Below are 22,203 nucleotides of genomic sequence, written 5' to 3'. Positions count from 1 at the left end.
GACCAAAAAAAATGAGATCACAGATACAAGCAGCGGAAATTAGTTGTCTCTGAATGATGGCTGGCCTCTGCCTTGGAGATGCAATCATTCGAGTGGGCTCAGATTAGAGCCACCACTCCTCCACATCATAAGCAATAGAGATGGGAAATTAGAATTGAGCAATTTTGATTCCTTTATTGGTATCAATAAAAATCTGAATGGCAAAAAACCAAAAGTGGATTTCATAAACCAGTAGGCGATGGATATTGACTAAAATTGGATTGTGATTATTTACAAGGTTATTCTTCTGGTCTCAGTGCTGCATCCTACAAAGACACACGGTGCCCTTGAGTTAAAGCTTTTAGAAATAAAACTGCAAGGTCTCTAAATGGTGTCTGAACAAAAGCAGGCAATGACTGTATCCAAATAAAAGGCCTTATCTCTTTTATTGTATTTGATGTTCAACTTGACAAAGTATATGTGCATATAAGTAGCTTGAAAATAAAAGCTAACAGTCAGCATCTACTTTTATCTCACTGTTGCGGAATTGATCTTAAATTCCTTAAAAGTAGCACAAATCTCACTCAACTATGAGGGCTCTAAACAGAAACTGTGATTTTAAAATGATTTATTATTTAACCCAAGTGTTTTAAAAACAGTAAGACTACTACAAAAACATTAAAAAAATAGTCAATAACTGAAGGTCTTAGCAAAAGGAAAGTTCACTGTGCTCAGAGAAATAATGCAACACTTATCATGTGATTAGTGGTTACTCATAAAAGGTACTTTCAGACCGCAGGGACATTTCAATCGCTCTAATAACTTGTGAAGGAAGTCACCCACTTTTAGTGTTAATGGTTCAGTAACTAGGAGCGATCAGAGTTCTTAGAAACACCATTTCTGTTTTGTTTTGTTATATTTTTTTTAGCTTCTACCTCAGGGTAGGCCAACATGTTATCGTTAATGTAACATAATGCTGTTTTGTCAGATTCCTCCTGGCATCAGTGCTCTGACACAGGCCGTGGCAATATCAGCCACTGAGATCCCATTTTAAAGACCTACAAATTCCACAGTAGCCGTGATGACACAAGTAGCTTTGTCAACCATAAAGCAACAGTTTGTGTCCAGTGGGGATGGTTCAAGTACTCTTTATTTGTTTTAGGTTCAGACACTGAAAACTACTTGGATACTAGACACCGCTTCAGAACAATAACCCTTCTCATTAACAACTGACACGTGTAAATGAGCCACTGTGGCAGTACTGACAAAATAGCAACAACTGCCACTTAAAACTATCCTAAAAGAGAAACCTCTGACTGACATCGATTGGTGGAGCACTGACAATACCATATTGAAAAGACAAACCATGTGAACACTAGACATTTAAGCAATATTTAGCTCTAATAAAGGGAAAAATACAATCAATGGACAGTAAAATCTAGCTTTAAGAAACCTATATAGAATAGAGGCAACATACAAAAAAGTCTGGCTCCTCTAAATGAAATATATTAAAAAAAACTTTCCCAGCAGTTTATCTCGACTTGCTACATGTGACTTCAGACAGCAAAGAGACTAAGACAGAAAAAGATTAAAGTGAAAGTGGATTACCACGACAACCAAAGAAGATCTAAACTGCTGTACCACAAACTATCCTTGATCATAAACTGGCACACGATCTGCAGTCTGCCTCTGTCCAAGGTTAGTGGCTCCTTGTATACTTAATTTTTTTTTTTTAAGTAGTTCCTTCTTAGGTTGTGTTATGTGAAAAAGTACATAATCAATGCTGCTTTCCAGCTCAGTTATCTTCAAACCCACTGTGCACATAAACTCTTCCATCATGGGATCCTGTATCCTGTTTTTTGGTACTGAAATGCCAACACCATCTTTGTAGCTATTAGGTCACTTTAGTTTTCAGAGGAACAGCTCAGCAGGACCTTACCCTCAGATTTGTGTGTTCAGACTAATAAACCTTCCTATTACTTGCCTTCTTGCTGGTTTTGAGGTACTGGACAGAAACAGAATGAATCACACACAATGGTAACCATTTTTGTTTTAATATTGTCCAATCAGAAAACACAACCAAAGAAAAGTAAACAGGAAGTAGGATTAAAGGCTTGTGTAGGACTTCCTGTTTCTTTCAGATTTTGGTCCTAAGCCATAATCATCATCATCTTCATCATTATCACCACCACCATTAATATGATCTTCAGCATCAACATCTTCGTAGTCCACATTTTAATTTCAAAGTCATCACAGTTGGATAATTTACAGTGTTAATTATACACAGGGCAGATTCATTGTGTGCTTTGTGTCTGTAAACCAAACTTCCCTGAATGGACAATAAAGGTTGAAAATGCACTGAATAATTAGTATAATAATTAGAATAATACTAATTAGCTTTTTCACATCATCAACATTTGTCATCACTGAGTCAACCATCATCATTAGTTCCACCATCATAATTATAATCATTTAATCATGACTGGTAATGTGGCTCTCATCGCCAAAACTGCTGTTTTCTTCATCTTCACACACGCACATCAACATACGTCACTGGACACACATTTTATAGAAGCAGGCAGGTCCATTAATTTGTATATGGCTCAGTTATTAACATCAAAGCTGGATCGAAGAGAAGAGGAACAACTTCAAAGTCTGCTCCACTGGACGAAAGTTCAATGCAACAAACATTAAAAGTCCTTTTTTAAAAAAACTTCTTAAAAGTCACATTTCCAAAGGTTTCACAGGTGTTCTCTTCAGGCATTTTTGTGTCCAGCTCATGTTCCTAAGACTCTCGAGTCCACAGAATCATTTACATTAAAAAAGCAAAATCAGAAATCTACTCCCTTGAAAGTCCATTGTGCTTTTAAATCCGTCATGCTGCAAGACTCTTAGCCACACAGTCCACAGCAGTGCAGAGCCCATTATACTGTACAATCCACATTGATCGGAAATCCTTTGATCTGTAGAATCTGTCACATTTCTGTCACGCAGCCAACACCTCCATTCTGCTTTATATTTTGTAGCACAGCAGAATCTGTACAGGCTCCACAAAGCAGTCAGATCTACGACACTCGTGCACGACTGAGCGTGTGTATGGTCAGTGCTATTGTACACCGTCTGTTGTACTTTGTAATCCATCACACTGTCCCATATGGCATCAACTCTGCCAAACTGCATGCTCCTCAACATAGAACTTATCGTTGCAAACAAATATCTTGAAATGCCAGGTTCCTCAGGCTTTGCATTTCATCAGTAAATCACTTTGTGAACTTTATAGGATTACACTTGCCTGTCTTTAAATAAGTCCACTGATGATGACCTTCAATCTGTCACATCAACATGAGTACAACTGTGTTTAAAAAGCCACATCATCTGCATATAACGACACTAAACACATTTCTCTAAACAACATGCTCTCAGCTGTCTTGTTGGACATTTCATTTTACCATCTTTCATTTTGACTCTACTCACTGATTTGTCCATCAGGTTTACAAAAAACAGGTTTACTGATATCTAAGCATTGACTGGCTCAAAAAAAAAAAATCTTGTTTTTGTGACTGTAGGTTTTGTCCAGAAGTTGAGGCTGATGTGCTTTTGTCCAACAAATTTCTGGTTTTGTGCTTTGTAAAACCACAGAAATCTTTTTGAGTTGTTATTTGGTCACTGATTTAATTTCCAAGATTGCTGTCAGCCAGAAAAAGCTTTCTGAGATGCTCTGTCAGTTTTACAGTCCCCTGGCTCTTCTCAGTTTTCCACAAGGAATGATTCCAACATTCTCATCCATCTGTCATTCAATTAATCTCTCTGAGGAGTTTGTCAGACTTTAGGAGGTCACAAAATAAATAGCAGGTTTTCTGGCTGACAGATCTGAAGTGGGAAGCATTTGAGGAAACTATTACAATTACACCTGACCCCTTCTGGTAGCTTGCCAAGTGTGTGGATGCAGGTGTCTTTAATTTAAGATGACATGTACCAAAAAAAAAATCTCTAACCCTATGTTTTGGAGAAAAGAAAAAAATGTATTTTACTTGTTCCAAACACGTAAACACACAGATTTTTTTAAAGAATAAAAATTATATATTATGATAGCTTAGGGTTATAAATTAGTATTTTTAGAATTAGCCCCCTGAAAGTTAACTGGATCATGCTAATGTGAGTCTTTTCCATTTAAGTCTATGAATGCCAAATTAGTTGTGCATTCAGAGATGCTATACTGCATACTTTGATAGTAATGAGTAATTATTCGGGTTACTGCTGTCTTACTATCAGATTCCTATCAAAGCAGTCTGGTCATTCTCCTCTGACCTCTGACATCAACAGTGTATTTTCTCAGAGAGAACTGCTGTTAACTGGATATTTTCAATTTTTCAGACCAGGCTAATGAGAGCTGCATTCATTTTACATTTGAATTTGTTTTTCTTTTCCTGCTTTCTTTGCCTTTACAAATGAAAAACAAATGCATTTAAATACTTTTTCTTTTGATTTTCTGTCAGGTAGCATATTTAATCCTATAGAGGGCACAGAAATACAGACTTACATATTGGCAAATGGAAAATACCTTTCATGGTAAATTCTGTTTTTGTAGTTGCTGTCAACAACTTTAAATAGAAAAACTAATTTATAGGAAATTGTAAATCTTGTCCTATTCAGCCTCTGTGCTTTTGCTTAAACCCAACACCCCCTTTATGTACCAAGGCTGTTTTGGGCCTTCTTTTAAAGTCTCCTTCAAAATGCTGTCCAGTTTTGCTTATAGAAAAGAAAACAGACCTTTGCTCGACCATTATTATTCTTCAGCATTAAGTGTTTTCTCTGGTTTAGAGGAAATTTTGTTTGAGCTTTTGTGCTGTGAGCTTTTTATATTCAGGGGACATTTCTGAAACGAGGCCCCAACAAACTCCTCCTGAACCCACTGATATTTTCAAAAGCTGAGTTTTTGATCATGAAAAAAAAAGCTGCCCTTTAATTTCAGGCCGAACGGTATGAATTCTGTGGAGAGTTAATGAGTGTGAATCAGTGCTCTGAGTGTTATCAGAAGACATCAAGTCCATGTAGTGTTAATTACAGCTCTGTTCAATGATCGACATGCCCCTAACTGCCAGGGTGTCTGCCTTTTACCGTCAGCCGGTTTAATGTGCTGAACACAGGCCAGACTGATTAAACTGTTCTGGATCTTTGGTTAGCAAGGGCGTTGTGAGGATCAGAGCCTTGAAGTGCTGAAAACTGCGAGTTGCATCTTTAATCAGCCAATCAAAATGCAGACAATTACACCTATGATTTGTCAAAGTGAGAGTAAAATTTTCTTTGTTCTGGATATGTTGAAAGATCTATTTTGAATCCGTTCTAGTCAATTCATTGCATTGTGTGACTGAAACCATACAATCTAATGTCTTGATGCATGCTTAATCATCCAGGTATCCCAAAAAGTTCATTCTGTTTCTGGACGTAGAGTTTTCAGTGGGAAAAACATTTCGTCATTCATCCAAGTGACTTCTAAATCTCAGCCTGGAACACCACTAAGTCATTGGTTCAGGTATGTGGATGACACCTGGGTGAGATCAAATCTCAGGACATACCACAATTCACTGATCACATAAACTCGGTGGACCAACACATAAAATTCACCAGGGAGGATATGAAAAGCGACAGATTAGCATTCTTAGACTGTGAGATTTCCATCAGTAATGGGGGACATTTAAAAGCTGATGTGTACCGTAAACCTACCCATGTGGATCAGTATTTAAAGTTTGACTCTCATCATCCACTGGAGCACAAACTGGGTGTCATTTAGGATGCTACAACACATAGCGATCACCATCCCACGTATACAGCGGCCAGGGAAGCAGAAGAACATCACATCAAGAAGGTCCTGAGTAAAATATGGTTATCCCAGCTGGACATTTGTCAAAGCTGGGAAGGCACCTAAAGAAAGTTACAGGCGATCCAGGAGAGAAGGACAACTGCAAAACCCGTAGTGATCCCTTATGTGTCAGGAGTATCGGAACAGTTGAGACGCATTTTTTCTACACACTGAGTCACTGCGGATTTTAAACCCCAAAAACACGCTGAGCTACCAAACGCTACCAAAAATGGTCCACGCCAAGGATCCCCGACACAAACAGAGTAATATAGTGTATGCTATTAAGTGCCAGGAGGACTGCCATGATTTATACATCGGGGAAACCAAAAAACCCTTGGCGAAGCGGATGGCACAAGACAGAAGAGCTAACTTGTCAGTCCCGGACTCCGCAGTCTATCTATGCCTACAGGCCAGTAAACACTCTTTCAGTGATGAAGATGTACACATCCTGGACAGGGAGGAACGCTGGTTTGAGTGGCTGAGACTGAAGAAGTCACTTGGATGAGCGACAAAATGTTTCTCCCACTGAAAATGCTATGTCCAAATGAACAGAATAAACTTTTTGACTTTTCGATACTGGTTGTGTTCCCATTTTTTGATCAAAAGAAAGCTAGTATCAAACATCAGTGTCATACTAAATGTTTTAAAGGGAAAACTCACTAAACCATTTATATCTAAACGCATTGTCAACCTCAGAAAGAACCACCCGTGACTGCTAATACCACAGTAAGTAGTCCTCCATGGACTGTGTCTAATGAAGTCTAGCTGAAATACAATTTTGTTTTTTTGTTTTTTATAAAAATCTTAGTCATTTCACTTTGTTGTATGCTGTTTTTAATCTGACAGCTGGTTCTTGTCTCAGTGACTACCCTTAAAGCAGTCTAAACATAGCACAGTAACCAATTTAACCACATCAGCCACAAGTGGAAGAAATCAATCCAGTAGAGCTAAAAAGATTGAAATCAAGGTTCTTTAAAAAAATCAAAACCAGTCAACCCAGTGTTCTTGATCTTTCAGTCCATCTTTTTTTCTGTCTGACTGCATCTGGTAGCTAGCAGGGTGTTAGCATAGCAGTCAGTTTGCAGTCACTTCACTTTAGCTGGCTGGCATGGTGTTAGCCGAAGGTGGTACTCGGAGGTTTGCGTAGCCACTGGTAGAACTGCCGCCGGTGGAGGCGGTGCCAGCGCACATTGCCCTCGACAATTTCCAGCGCTCGTGGCAACGCAGGCCCCGCCCCCACACCACTGGACAGGATGAATTCCTTTAACTAAAGGAAGAAAGAATGACAGGAGTAAATAAGGCAGCAGAGGAGAAGAAAGGAAAGAAAAGAAGATGAAAGAAAAGCATTAATAATAATATTTATCCCCTGTAGATGCTAAAAAGGCTGTCACCCACCCCCCACCGCAGTGCTGAAAGAAACAACTTCTTGACTTTTCAGGATGGAGATCCCTAACACAGTGGACATTGATAACTTTCAGGCAGATTTGAGCCTTTCAAGCTCATTGAACTGTTCAATGTTGTTTCCATTAAAATTTAAAAATCTAAATAAAACTTAGAAGGCACAATCTGTGTGCCTGAGATGGTCAAGAGTAGAAAACTGAAGAGAGCATTGTGGGGCAGTTTGAACCCAGAGGTTAGTCTCACAGGGATTCCTTGTACATACATTGACCTCATGAATTGAAACTTGTGCCATGTCCATTATAAAAATCCACCTCTGGGAGAGTATATATATGACATAAATAAGGGAAAGCTTCATAATTCCACTTTTAGAAGTGAGAAAAAGTAAGAATGTATTCTGTACAATTAACAGATACATTGCCAGTAGAAGTTGAAAAAAAAAACCAATAGCATACACATTTCATTCTTTTAGTTTGAGGGTTTTGACCAGATTGTGAACCCAGCTGCAAGGATTTGCTCCCATTCAGCCATGAGAGCATTAGTGTGCTGCTACACTGATGCTGGGTGATAAATCTGGATCACAGTTGCTGTTCCAGTTCACCCCAGAGGTGTTGGATGGAACTAATGAGGTCAGGGCTTGCAGGATCTTCCGCAAACAGTTAACACAAAGTTAGATGGATATTAAAGCAAATAACTGAAAACTCCTGGATGATGTTTTCATGTCTCAAACAGATTCTTTTAGAGTTCCACTGTAAACCTGCAAAAGCTGGAAAAACTTTAATGCAAACATTTTATTGTATTTTATATTGACGCACTTTAATGTCATGGTAAAATGGTAAATGGTAAATGGCCTGCATTTGTATAGCGCTTTACTCAGTCCCTAAGGACCCCAAAGCGCTTTACACTACATTCAGTCATTCACCCATTCACACACACATTCACACACTGGCAATGGTAAGCTACATTGTAGCCACAGCTGCCCTGGGGCGCACTGACAGAGGTATATGTACAGTTGTATATGTACAGTTTCACTACATTTAAATTAAAGAGCTTGTTAGCTCAGCTGAAATAGTTTCACAGTGTCTTATTTAATTTTCTTCACCTATGCATCACTGAGGAAGGCATGTGTAAGGTAAATAAACAGTTTCAAATTAAATACTGTAATCACGGACATTTAAATGCAGTTATTCTTCATTCCTCTTGACTTGAATGGTACTTGTGGTGAGTGATTACACATTCTTGATGGTCATTAGCAAGACAGCTTGAAATTCACTTCACAGATATTGCTTTTTTTCACTGAGTGGAGCACCACACTACACACAGATACCTGTGCTACCAATTACAGGTAGCTAGGAAACGACTCTGCTCACGGTGTCACACCTCACAGTGTCATTATAAAATAAGATAGATTAAACAAAACCTCAGCAGCTGAACTGTAAACATAATGGATTCACATATATCATCAGTATTTCAGAACCTGCAGAATACTTCAGAATACTACAGACACGCCCACTTAGAATAAAGGGTATACAATTATTTAATTGCTTTAATCATTAGGGTTTACAGACCGACAGTGAGCATGAATGTCATGAAAATATTTGGATTTTAATGATTTCTTCAAACTGTTCTTTTTCTAATGTTGTGTGATTGTACAGCATACATCTTAAAAAACAACATTCACACGTTTTTTATTTGCTCTGTTTTTTCACTGGGCAAATTTCCAGCTGCCCTGCTCGTAGAACACACCACACACCACTTCAGGTCCCAGCACATCTTTTACAAGGGAGACATGATCAGCTGACGGAGCGCAGGTGTGTGTCAGCCTCCCCTGACACCACACCCTGAACCCACTGCTCCACCCCTCCCCTGCAGCTGAGCCACAAACCACACCCCACCACATATACATGTAAGGTCAAATAATTTATAAACCCCCCACTAATCTTTGGTTAGCTTTCCATTGCAAGCTGCATTTCGTCCAGATGCTTTTGGTAGCCATCAACAAGCTTCTCACATAATTCTGGATGGATATTTGACTATTCGTCTTTGTAGAATTGGTAAAGTTCATTTAAATTAGGGTTGAGGTCAAGGTTTTGGGAAGGCCATTCCAGAAGCTTAATTTTAGCCAGCTTTATCCATTCCAACAACAGTTTTTGTATGTTTGGGATCTTTGTCCTGCTGGAATAACAAGCGCGTTCAAATTTCAGTCATCTAATTTGTAGGTAGTCCTCCTCCTTCATTATTTCATCCACTTTGTGCAGAACAACAGCTCCAGTGCATGATGCTACCACCACCATGCTTGACAATCGGTACAGTGTTCTTAGGTTTCAAAACCTCACCTTTACTCCTCTAAAAATATTTCAGTTCACTGTGGCCAGAGCTACATCTTTGTCTCGTTTGACCATCAAACCTTTCTTCAGTAAGCACTTGACTTGTACATGTGGGCAACTCAAAATTTCGGTCGAGGTTGAAAGTGTTGATTTTGGAGTCACAGCTTCTTTCTTGGTCGGCACCCTCTCAGTCCATGGTGTTGTCAAAGTCACCGCGTTGTGGACAGTGACACTGGTGTTCCAGCAGTTTCCATTCATGGGAGGCTTGAGCCTTCATGATTCCTAAACATCAAAGCCAGTTTCCTCTCACATGAGGGTGACAGTTTGGGTCATCCTCACATAATTTTCCTTTCTTAGATCTTAACTGAGTTTCTTGGACTTTCCCATTTTTCTGAGGTTTGGTCAATCCAGTGAGTGCTGTCAAAAAAATCCTTTTTGTGCTGCAAAGAGAAACTACCAACTGTAGTCAGTCATGATGACTAAGGAAATGTTAACTGGCCTGTACATATTATTTATATTTGACTCTGCATTTACACTTTTGACCCTGCATAGATTTGACAAAATCAATAATAAATTCAAACACGTGGACCCAATTCCTGTTTAAGTCATTATGTATTCTGTACAATCACTCCACCCTGGAAAAATAATGACTAAAAAACATTAAATGTCCAAAATCACAGCATTCGTGCCCATGATGATTGGACAACAACTGTGCATGCACCGTATGCAGCAATAATGGCTGCTGAGAGATAATAGTCCTACCTGAAAGGCCTCCAAAGTCCACATTAGGGAGGGATGGTGATGTCTTAGGTCGCACATTTATTAGCTAGGAGATCATGGTCTGCATCCAAGTTTGAAACTTTTTTTTTTTTAACAATTTGTTTTGCTTGTTACAAGTGGAACTAAGGCAGCTGGACAAAGCAATAAAAAGGCACATGCATATACATTTGGCCATTTAGTAGCTGAAATACAAAAAGCTCTGAGGTTTTATATAAAGAAGACTTTGTTGTTTAAACACAGCTGAAGAAAAACGTTTGAATGTGAACATGTGATGTATTCAAGCTAAACTGTCTTTGAAAGGCATCAATTAACTGTTGAAAATTACTTTTTTTCAACAATTTATAATTACACATAAAATTTCCAGCATGAAAGTGGAGATGTCAAAAGAAGACTTTGGTTTACAGGACTGTAAATTAACAGGTTTTCAACATTAAGGTGTTTTTTCTTTTTGGTCAAAAAGAGAAACTTTGTTGAAAGAAGTGAATAAATTTTTTTTTTAAGTTGAGATCCAAAAAGGAAACTTAATGTTGTTCAGAGTTTGACAGATTCAGTGAAGCGCAGCACTTTACTACAGTTCATATCGTTAACCGAGCACTCCTCTGCGCCCTCCTTCCACCTTTAGTCTCTGCTATGATTTCACTTTCTATTATCTTTACACTTTCCCTCTCCTGTGTGACTCACCCTAAGACCCTTTTCAAACTAAAAAGAATCATCATCAATTTAAGCTCATGATGTTTTTGTTTAGAGGCTTCACTGACAGCCAAACCTGATGCGGTTACCATACCAACAGGAAAGTCGAAAGAATATTAATCACCAAAGTTTAAATAAACAGATTTATTCAGAAACACCTACAACCTGTTTTTTCTTCCTTTAATTTTATATTTAATTATATCTGATTTCCATCTACTCATCATATCAAACAACAAGCGTAGTAGCTGTGAGATGATTCAACAGAGGAACGATTAATGTTGTTAATCAAGCTCTATTTTCTCTGAGTAATCAACAGTAAATTTGGAATATTGATCCAGCTGTGAGCCTCTCAAGAACACAATTACACACTGATTAATTTCAAGGTCCTGTTAATTTCCAAGCTCCCATACTGGCATGTAGAAAACATGCTAATCTTCCTTCTGGTAGGGTATAGATTTATTTATTCTTGCTCTGAATGGAAGAATTAATTTCCCTTCATTTATTTAGGCCAAATGAAAGAGTCCAGAGTCACAAAGTCTATAATGTGAAACAGTAAAGTAATCCAAAGTTTCCACCAAGTTTCTACCAAGTAAGGAGAACATGACGAAGACAGCAGGGAGGAAAACAGATTGGAACACAGTGGGAAAAACACGGATGCCCCAAGAAAGGATGAAGGAAGGACTCAGGATATATGTACAGACAGAGTTAATTAGAGGAAGCTAAACAAATGTGTAACACAGGTGAAAGAAAATCAGGAAGAAGAAGCTAAACTTCATAAAAGACACAAAACAGTAACTCAGTCCCAATTGGTCAGTCTGTTTTATATCAGAACACACTGGCTCGGTCTCAGAAATTATCCAAAAGAATAGTTGTCTTTGAATGGTTACAACATTTTGGCTCATCATCAAAATCTCTGTGTAGCATATGGGTGAGTTTTTCACCTTTATCAAATGAGGAGGGAAATTTATAAAAGGGAGATCTTTTGAAATTAAACAGGATGCGCTCACTGGTGTGTTACCATGCGGGATTCTCAGACAGACCACCTCCTCACTCATCACCTTTAAAGATGGCAACAACAACAACAAAAAAAAATACTCAACTCTTAAAACTTAAAGTTAGAAAGTTAGTGAAGTTACCCTAACTTTGCTAACTTTAAAATGTGTGATGTCATAGTGGCTGCATTCACATTTTATACAGAGTCTATCACAGGAAAATTAAATTTACACAACAAGTAACTTTATGTCAGGGACCTGGATCTGAGCTATTGGGGGTTGTTATGGACTTGTGTTATATTATATGTGATACTGCGCTACTGTTCTGTGTCCACATTGGTATATAGGCAGGTATGTGTGTATGTGTGTGTATATGCAGCTGTTTCCTGTAGCACCTTTAGGCCTGGTGGGTGTGGCCCTGCTAGAAGGCGGGCCACCTCTGAAGACCTTTGCCACACACCTGCGGCTGATCAGGGCTCATCGGGGGAGCTATTTAGGAGAGTGCTGGAGCTTCCACCGATGCTGGATCATTGCGTGAGACTCCACGTTAGTCGTCCGGTTGAGTTTAGTTAGTGTGTGTATGCCCGCGGTTGTATTGTGTCCTGACGGCTGCTTCTATTGTTTGGTTGTTAAAGGTTGGCTACAATAGGTGACACGGGGGAGCCCATGGCGCAGCCATGTTTTTGTCTGTAGAAACCCTCGTTGTATTTGAAATATGTAGTGGTGAGGCAGAGATCTAACAGTGTGCAAATCTGATCAAATACAACGAGGGTTTCTACAGGCTCCCCCGTGTCACCTATTGTAGCCAACCTTTACATGGAGGAAGTGGAAAGAAAGGCTCTTGGCTCTTTTAAAGGAAGAGTACCCAGCCACTGGTACAGATATGTAGACGACACCTGGGTCAAAATCAAAACACAAGAAGTGGAATCCTTCACTGCTCACATTAACGCTGTGGATAAAAACATCAAGTTCACCAGGGAAGACACAAAGGATAAGTGTTTGCCTTTCCTGGACTGCGCTGTGCACATTGAAGAGAATGGCAATCTCAACATTGAAGTTTACCGGAAGCCCACACACACGGACCAGTACCTCCTCTTTGACTCCCATCACCCCCTGGAACACAAACTTGGAGTAATTAGGACCCTACACCATCGGGCAGAACATGTTCCCTCTAAGCCTGAAGGGAAAAAGAAGGAACACACACATGTAAAGGAAGCACTTAAAACATGCGGTTATCCTAATTGGGCTTTTATAAAGTCAGCAAAGATGCACAGAAAAGAAGATCAGACACCAGCTAGGGAGGATAAGAAAGACAGACGCAACAACGTTGTCATCCCCTATGTAGCCGGTGTATCAGAGAAACTCAGGAGGGTTTTCTCCAAGCACGACATCCCAGTGTATTTCAGACCCAGCAACACACTCAGACAAAAACTGGTTCACCCGAAAGACAAAACTCCTAAACACAAACTTAACAACGTGGTGTATGCTGTACAGTGTAGCGAGGAATTCCCAGACCTCTACATTGGAGAGACCAAACAGCCACTTCACAAGCGCATGGCACAACATAGAAGAGCCACCTCCACGGGACAAGAATCAGCAGTCCATCTGCATCTAAAGGACAAAGGTCACTCTTTCGAGGATGCCAATGTTCACATTTTGGACAGAGAGGACAGATGGTTTGAAAGAGGAGTGAAAGAAGCCATTTATGTCCACTGTGAGCGACCATCTTTGAACAGAGGTGGTGGTTTACGACACCAACTGTCTGCCATCTATAATCCAGTTTTGAGATCCCTTCCCAGACGCCTTAACGCCCAGTCACATCCTGGGCCATCTGACCTCAGGAAATCACATGATAGGGTGGGGCCAGGTTTCACAATGAGCTCACCCGAAACCCTGGCTGATTGTGACCCACACCCGTTTTCACACCTTGGCTCATGTGATTAGGTAGAGGATCATCAGGGGGTCCTTTGTCCCTCTTTGGGGGGAAACTTAAATCTGGGACTCTCCACCATTTGACCCTTAGAACTGAAGAAGCTTCTCGGATGAGAGGTGAAACGTCTTCAAGCAACTTAAAGAAGTGCAGACGCTTTTCTTTCCAAGCTCCTTAGACCACCACTTGTTTCACTCACCTCATTGAGTTCTCGCTCAGTGTTGAGGAACTCTGTGACTCCACTGATGAGTTTTGAATTCATGAACAAAGCTTCACCGTATCTGAACAGAAATGAAGACAGAGACGGCATTTCAGGTGTTACATGTACAGAACTTGAAGACGCTTGCGTGCTTTTCTGATCGTTCACGTCTCTTACCGCGCGTTCAGGATGTCCCACTTCTCTCTGAAGTACCTCCAGGCCAGGTTCCGACCCTGAGGGTTTCGACCTACATGGATGATGACATCAATCACATCCTGCTCTGGGACCAGGTCCGAGGTCAGAGACAGGTTCAACAGCCTTGGAGACACAAAGAAAAGGATGGAAAGGTTGGAATGTGGCTGTACCGAGTCTACCTGGAGAGCTGATAGGTTCCATATATGCTAACACATTAACATGCTCAACAAATATTAGCACGATCACAATATTAATAAAGACTGAAATTCGCTCCAAATACTGACTTTGAATTTAACTATAAAGCCCTTAAAGACGACGCTCACACTCTTCCACAGTGTTGTCCCATCTGCCTTCCCTGATGCATGAAATCTGACAGCAGCTTTCAAGAAGTAAAGAGTTAAGAAAAAACAATGTGGTATGTAAATATGGATCTTTTAAAGTTACAAGTCACTCAATAACCTTCTTTACCTCCTCTTAAAGTTTTGTCATACATGGATTAATAACCTCACATAGAAAGTTCTGTGTACCTCTGGCAACTGGAACTTGTAAAGTGTATTTTGTGTTCAGATATTAAGAGTTGTTTAGCCTCTGTTTCTGGATTTGGTGTGAGAGTCGCAGTGTGTGAAGTCTAACGCGTGTGTCACTCGCCAGCAGCGTGAGGGTCGACAGCTCATGTAATCTGGCCAGAAAAGGTCAAGCTGTCATTTTGTAGTTTTTTTGTCCTGAGAGCTGCCGGAGGATGTTTCTGCCAAATCAAGAAAGAATCCTCTGAAACACTCACGTGAGCTACTTCCAGCTTAAAGGGGATTGGAGGGAATTTAAAGGGATTTACAGAAACATGTTGATCACACACAGAGTGATCTTTTGGATGTGTAAACGTATCAAATTGAGAGTTTTTCTTTTTCTTTGAGATGTGAAACTGAGCAGGCCAAAGAGTTTCATAAATTTATGTTCAATCATCCAACGTCGTGTTCAAAGTTTACCTTCATCTTTCTTTATTTTCTGTTGCTTCACTGCCTCTGTGTGTGTGTGTGTGTGTGTGTGTGTGTGTGTGTCGCTTGGCTCATTGTTTGTAACTGCCATCTTTTCATTAAACCCCCAAATCAATTTTCTCTCTCTTTTCCCACAATCCCTCTGCTGAAACCATTTCCTGTGTGACCAATCAGCTTCTTTCTGAGCTGTGGTTTTTGATTTGTGTGTGTGTGTGTGTGTGTGTGTGTGTGTGTGTGTGTGTGTGTGTGTGTGTGTGTGTGTGTGTACGGGTTCGTACTATCCTGGTGGGGACCAAAATCTGACTTTTACTATCCTGGTGGGGACTTTCTGCACCGTGGGGACCAAAATCCAGGTCCCCTCGGGGTTGAAAGCAATTTTCACACTCAAAATGCGGTTTTACTGTCAGGGTTACAATTAGGTTATGGTTAGGTTTAGGGTAAGGGTTAGGGTTAGGCATTCATTTTTAATGGTTAGGGTTAGGGTAAGGGGCTAGGGAAAGCATTATGTCAATGGGATGTCCCCACGAGGATAGCAAACCAGACATGTGTGTGTGTGTGTGTGTTTGTGTGTGTTTGTGTGTGCTGCAATCTGAACATACAGTACCACCTCTCTGATTGCAGAACAGTTTACTGTGGGTAGAAAATCAATACCTGAGAGACACACACACACACACACACACACACACACACACACACACACACACACACACACACACACACACACACATTCACAGACACACACCTACACACACTGATCGGTCTTACCGCAAGTGTGTGTGTAATTCATCCTTGCAATTTTTCTCAATGAGCGATAGTGGCAGTTGCCCCTGATAAAATACAGTGTTGTGTATAGACAGTCACACAAAAACACACTTGTACAGACACACACACACACACACACACACTCAAACCTAGCTGGATTTCAGCACATGTAACGCCCCCCAGGCATCTTTTCACTGCACACACCTTTCTGTCAATTTGCAATTTTTTCCTGTCAGTGCGCCGCCAATTAACAGAGCTCACCTGACAGGTAGGATTTAGTCACCTTTTTATTTTTTATTGTTCACTGGTTTGTTTGTCATATTCTAATACAGCCCAGTACAGACACAACTCTGCAGTATCTGAGCCATTTTCCAAATACGAACAAAGTCATTGTTTCCATGCTGTCCCCCAAATTTGGGCTTTTACCTTCATTTCTTGGTCTGATAATGTTTTTTTAGACCCAGTCTAAGTTGGTCTTAACCAAACTGTTCCCGGCAGCACGTTCTGTTTATTTTCAGTACGTTTTTTTATTAAAGTTCTATTTATTTAATCCATCCTGCTCGTCTGCCACGTGTCTGTTTTTGGTCCCTCTTATACAGACACCTATTACAGCTCAAAATAAATGTGAATGTTGTTACATATCTGCCGGAGGATCTTAACAATTTAATATTATATGACATTTGCAGAACATGTACGCAAGATGCAATTAAAGACAAACAGCAGGAGGTAGATAATCCAGATGTGAATTAAGCTCACAGCAGGAAACTGATTAAAAATAGCAGCAATGCAGAATTATTTAATATTCAGACTACACGATATGACTGTGATACTGGCACAGCCTGACAGGCACACAAATGCCTGTGGATGTTAACAGGTTAACTTAATCTCACTTCAGGATGCTATCCCACCACTGTCATTCATATTTGTGATGCTCAGACACACTTGGCCTGTCTCTATGTTCCCCTCCAGCACAGAGTCATTGTACATGGCTCAAGTTTCAGTTTCAGTCACAAAATCCTGATTTCATACGGGGAGATTTGTTACTGCTGTTGCTTTCCTGAAAACATAAAAAATAGTGAAGCAGAATTCAGACTCTTGGGTCAGTCTATCACTGTGACCGTCTCGAAAGACACAAACAGTGGTTATACTGTATAGAGTCCATGCGGACCCAGTGTAGGAGACCTAAATCCTTTGAGAGTTGTGTCAGGAAGGGCATCTGGTGTAAAAATCTGCCAAATCAGCTATGCGATGACCCCTTGTATTAGGGCTGCGTGGGTCTGCCCACACTTGCCCTCACATGGGCCCCAAGAGAGCATATTTGCTGGGTAGATCAATGATATTGATTCATATGACTTTAGAATGCAATTTAAAAAAACACAGCTATCTCATTGAGTGTTTGTGAGGTTAAACAATGCAGAATCATTCTCTAATAGCTGCAACGACAGAAACAGCCGAGCCATGTGTACCTGTTGAGGAGGAAAGTGTTGTCTGAGCAGGTCAGAGCCTCCAGCAGGATCTTCTTCTCTGAAACGGCGTTGGAGGAGTGAAACTTCATCCAGATGAACTCCCACACATCCTCGTCCATCAGGCTGACTCCGGTGCAGTAAACTATGTCTCGGATGTTAGGAGGAATCCTACAGGGCAGGGACACAATATCACACCATCACACTGACTGAAGCCACTCTGCCCCGGTGCAACAAATTACCAGTACAGCAAAAGTCTGGTATCATTTTAGGAATGTGAGTATTTGATGTGACTTATTTGCAGTACCACCTTCCTGCAGGGACAGGAAGGTAATAAAACTAAAAGCCCCGATAAGGCATGTCTGCGGGATTAACTGGGACGCTCTCTGGGTGCTAAGTGAGAAATTCTGATTCCATTAAGAAGCTCCATTAAAAACATTCCTCCTGCTGCTGCTATGGTCATAAAATGCAGAGAAAGAGCCACACTCAGACACTTTTGAACAACTGGGACTTTAGAAAGTTTCAGGAAGTCTAATTGGCACGCATACCTCTAAATTTATTGTGATGGAATATATTTTCAGTTTGAATAGCATAAGTGCTGACTGCAGACAACTTCTGTCTCAGCTGCATTCACAATTGCCAAGCCAAACTTTAATCAGAGTAAACACAGCAAATGTTCTAGTCAGTGTCCAAGTTCCAACTTTGAGATACACGGCTAAGTAAACAGACAAGACAGAGATGGCGATGCATAAATTGTGAGTAGAGGTTTAGGAGAATTTTAACTGAGATGCTAAAAAACACATTAGCCAGTCACCCTGCTGCTCTGATGAATGCTCAGAGCAAAGCTTCACAAGACTTTCGGTGTTGTGGTCGCAGGTAGCTGCTGCCTTGCTTTATTTGTAGCACGAACTACCGCGGCATTTGTTCTGGTGCTTCAGTGGATTCAGATAGTCTGACTGTGTTGGTAGGGTGGATGAGCCGTACTGCTGTGGAACTTTGTTCATGTTTAAGCTGCAGCGATAAAAGCTTTTTGATCCCCGCATTTCTTCGCAGTCACCAAACTCGTCATTTTGAACAGTTTTGAATTGATTGTGACTGTGTGTTTTTTATGTAATTCAAGTTGAGGCTCTTAGAGTTGCAGTTAAGAACTTTTAGATTCAGTTTCATTGCAAAACAATAACTCCATAAGTGACTCTTTGTTGATGACCCTAATGTTCTCTCTTATTTATAAATTTGATGAGATGGAAGTCATTAAAATGGTATTCTGGACTGATCAGAACTAAAGTAAAGGAGGCTTGTTTCTTGTGTTTCCCATCCATAGTTATTTGTTATGACCGCATTGTTGCAGCTGTAACTGACTAAAACAGAAGCTACTGCCCCGTAATAGTCTTTTAGTCATAATTACCAGAAGTTTCCATTTTGTTTACATCACTGGAATTCTGCCTTATCATTAACTTTACACTAACCTGTCATTTCACAGTTTATTTTCTTCAGTACTAAGGTTTATTCATGACTTGATGAAAGTCGGTGGTGTAGTATAAGTGCTGGCAAGCAAGACCAAGCAACACTACTAAAAACATGTTCAACATGGGAAGAAATATGAGCAACCAGAAAAAGTGAAAACAAGCCAGTCACTTAAATCCTAAAAGTTCTCTCACAGGAAAAAAAAGAGTGTGTTCAGCTATATTAATCATGGAAGGACTCATAAACAGTCACAGTCGTTGGGATAGCCAATATTTGCATTTTCACCACCTCTAAATACTCATTAACCCTGTTATTAGTTTACAACCTGTACAATCGACCAGCTGCTCTTGTCGTTTGAACTGAATATTGATCTTCCAGGGCGCCAGATATGAGTGATTTACTTAATGAACAGACAGGTACAAAAATAAGACCTGTCTAAGCAGAGATTCTCAGATTTCTCTCTCCCTCTCCAGCTCCTCTAACACTTACTTCTTGGGGGAGTCTGAGGCATTCCTAAGCCAGCTGAGAGATTCAATTTCACCAGCATGTTCTGGGTGTGCCCTCGGGTCTAATCCCAGTTGGAAATGCTGAAACATCTCACCTGTAAGCACCCTGGTCAAATCCTTGAATCATCTGAAATGGCTGTTTTTGATGTGGAGGAGTAATGCTCTGTTCTGTCCACATCTCTAAGGGAGAGGCCAGACAGCCTACAGAGGAACCTCATTTCCTCTGTTGGTGATTACCACCAGCTGTAGATGAACCCATAATATGGTGATGTTTGCTTTGTTCAGAGAAATACAATTATTTCAACACTAACAAGGTAGAATAATAACCTAAGCCTCTATCTGAATACATAGAAAACTCTGCCCCTGTATCCTCCTGGAGGAGGCTGGAGTGAGTGGCCGGGCACAGGAAGGTCTGGTCATCTCTGATTAGACTGCTGCCCTCATGACCCTTACTGGATCAGCAGTAAAGAAAACACAAATTAACACCCATTAACCTCTCAACAATCAACAAGTTGGTACTGACCATGTTAGGAGGTTAATATCCAACATCACAATATAACAGACTCGTTTGATGCGATAAACAGCTGATGGAGCTGATTCATCATTAGCAAAGAGGTGAACAAGATATAATAACACAATATCTGACATTTTTTTCTCTATTTATTGCTGCCAGTGTTTTATTGTCACAAATGCGTGTTTTGTTATTATATATTTTAGTTCGTTTATTTCCATTTACAACATAACACATGGTGTAGTTGCAGTCTTGATTCATATTGCTTCTAGCTGATTACTTTTTGTAACCTCTCTGTGACACCAGAGAAAATAAACGCACACAAAGTTTATTAAAATAAAATGAGCTGGGTTTGTGTCAGTCATATGTCTGTAAAGTTATTTTTTTTGTAAAGTCTTTGAACACAAACTGAATGATGTTTCTTATTTTGAACCTGCTGTGAAAGCACCCCACGACTTGTGTCAACATTTATTATTGTGCTGTGTATCACCATTTGCAGGCAGAGGAATAAAAGTGGAATCTGTGAGGTGACCTGGCACACTGAATGCTGGTTACACAAACTGTCTCTCAGTTATCTGACTGCTGGAGGAAAAAAGCAACACCTGGTGGTACAGGCTGATTGATAAGAGCGAGATCTGGAGCCCCTTCGAGCAAGACCTTTGATACACCATGAATCCCATTTCATCCATGAAGGGAAAAAGTCTACACAAATGTTCTGAACTGTCAAAACAACATAAAAAACTTCATGTGTACCTGACAAAACCCACATCCGTGTAAGTGTCTATAAAAGATGGACGCAGCTTCATATTTAAGTGCCTGAGTATGAGCCAGTAAGGCGTGCCTCCTCTGGTTGTGAAAAATAAATCTGAATATACAGAAGTTTCTATGAGACTGTAAAATCTGTGGCATCAGTAAACACTTTCCTGAGTTTGTGGTCTCATTCTGATGTTTAAAGTCTTATTTAATTCAACATGATGTTCAAGTTGCTCTATTTAAAGGAAAACAGAGAACCTTATTTGTTGAAAATCTGGTATCATATGTCTCTGCACCACACTGAATGTACCTCCTGTCTACTAAGAACAGAAAGCTGAGGCTAGAATTCATACAGTCTCAACAAAAGATTAGAAAAATGTTGCTGGGTCTGATTTCGTCTCAAATTTTGCTACATTTTGATGGTATAAACAACACAAGTGCATGAATCCATCCTACCTTGTATCAACAGTGCTGGTGCTGGAGTAAAGGTTATGGGGATATTTTCTTGGTTCTGCTTTGGGCCCCATAGTAGCAACTGAGCATCATTTAAACCTCACAGCCTACTGTACCTAAGTATTTTTGCTGACCTTTATGAGCACAGTTATAACCATCAAATCATCTCAAACTGGTTTCTTGAACATGCCAACAAGTTCACTGTCCTGAAATGACCTCCACAGTCACCATTCCAACAGAAAACCTTTGGGATGTGGTGGAAAAAGATGGAAGTGCAGCATGATGGTTTCATGTCAATATGGACCAAAATCCCTGAGGTATGTTTCCAGCACCTTGTTAAATCTGTGCCATCAAGAATAAACTCTTTACCTCTTTAAAGCTTACAAGGACAACCCCTGAAGCTCTTGTCTAAACTGAGCGGCTTCTGTCATATTTCAGGTGTGCTTATCTACTGAGTGTGAATCAGAAGTTGGTGATGATGGTCTGTCTATGTAGCTACACAGAAACCGTTCTAATGGTTGTCGAACCACATATTTATATATATACTGAGTTGTCAAAACTCTTCATTAAAGGTAGTGAGGAAGTCATCAATGTTATCTTTGTAGGACAAAGAGTTACGGCAGCTCAAAGCAAAAGGAGGTAAAACCTGGTATTAGCAAGGTGTTCCTAATAAAGTGTCTGGTGAGTATATACAGTGTATATTTTTTTAGAGATGACCTCTCTATTTGGCAAGTTCTCACTATTTTGAGGAGCTGGGCCCAGTGGAGCCTTTGTGGGGGATGATAACCTGACCGTGTTCTGTTCTGCCTCTGTGGAGACCTCAAGGACAACCTGACTGCTTGTTGTCTAGTTTGGAATAACTTCACTGTGTTCCTCTTTATGGAGTAGCTGTAGGAAAGTGCACAAAGGAAAATCTCTGTGAAAGAATAAACTTCAGAATGTGGAAGGT

General features: G+C 40.2%; 1 protein-coding gene across 1 annotated transcript in view; it reads right to left on the bottom strand.

The window, feature by feature from the left end:
* Positions 1-1,484: 1,484 nt before the first annotated feature.
* Positions 1,485-22,203, bottom strand: part of LOC134646561 (thyrotropin-releasing hormone-degrading ectoenzyme-like) — a 233,778-nt gene continuing 213,059 nt past the window's right edge. The window contains exons 17-20 of the mRNA XM_063500358.1: positions 17,571-17,738; positions 14,333-14,473; positions 14,156-14,237; positions 1,485-7,106 (exon numbers count right to left, since the gene is read on the bottom strand). Of these exons, the coding sequence (XP_063356428.1) occupies positions 6,954-7,106; positions 14,156-14,237; positions 14,333-14,473; positions 17,571-17,738 (544 nt within the window). The 3' untranslated portion in view covers positions 1,485-6,953. The remainder of the gene's footprint in view (positions 7,107-14,155; positions 14,238-14,332; positions 14,474-17,570; positions 17,739-22,203) is intronic.

The sequence above is a fragment of the Pelmatolapia mariae genome, linkage group LG17 (assembly GCF_036321145.2).
Source record: "Pelmatolapia mariae isolate MD_Pm_ZW linkage group LG17, Pm_UMD_F_2, whole genome shotgun sequence".
Classification (NCBI taxonomy): domain Eukaryota; kingdom Metazoa; phylum Chordata; class Actinopteri; order Cichliformes; family Cichlidae; genus Pelmatolapia; species Pelmatolapia mariae.
Note: the sequence above shows the minus strand (reverse complement) of the source record. Positions and strands in the feature narration are given on the sequence as shown.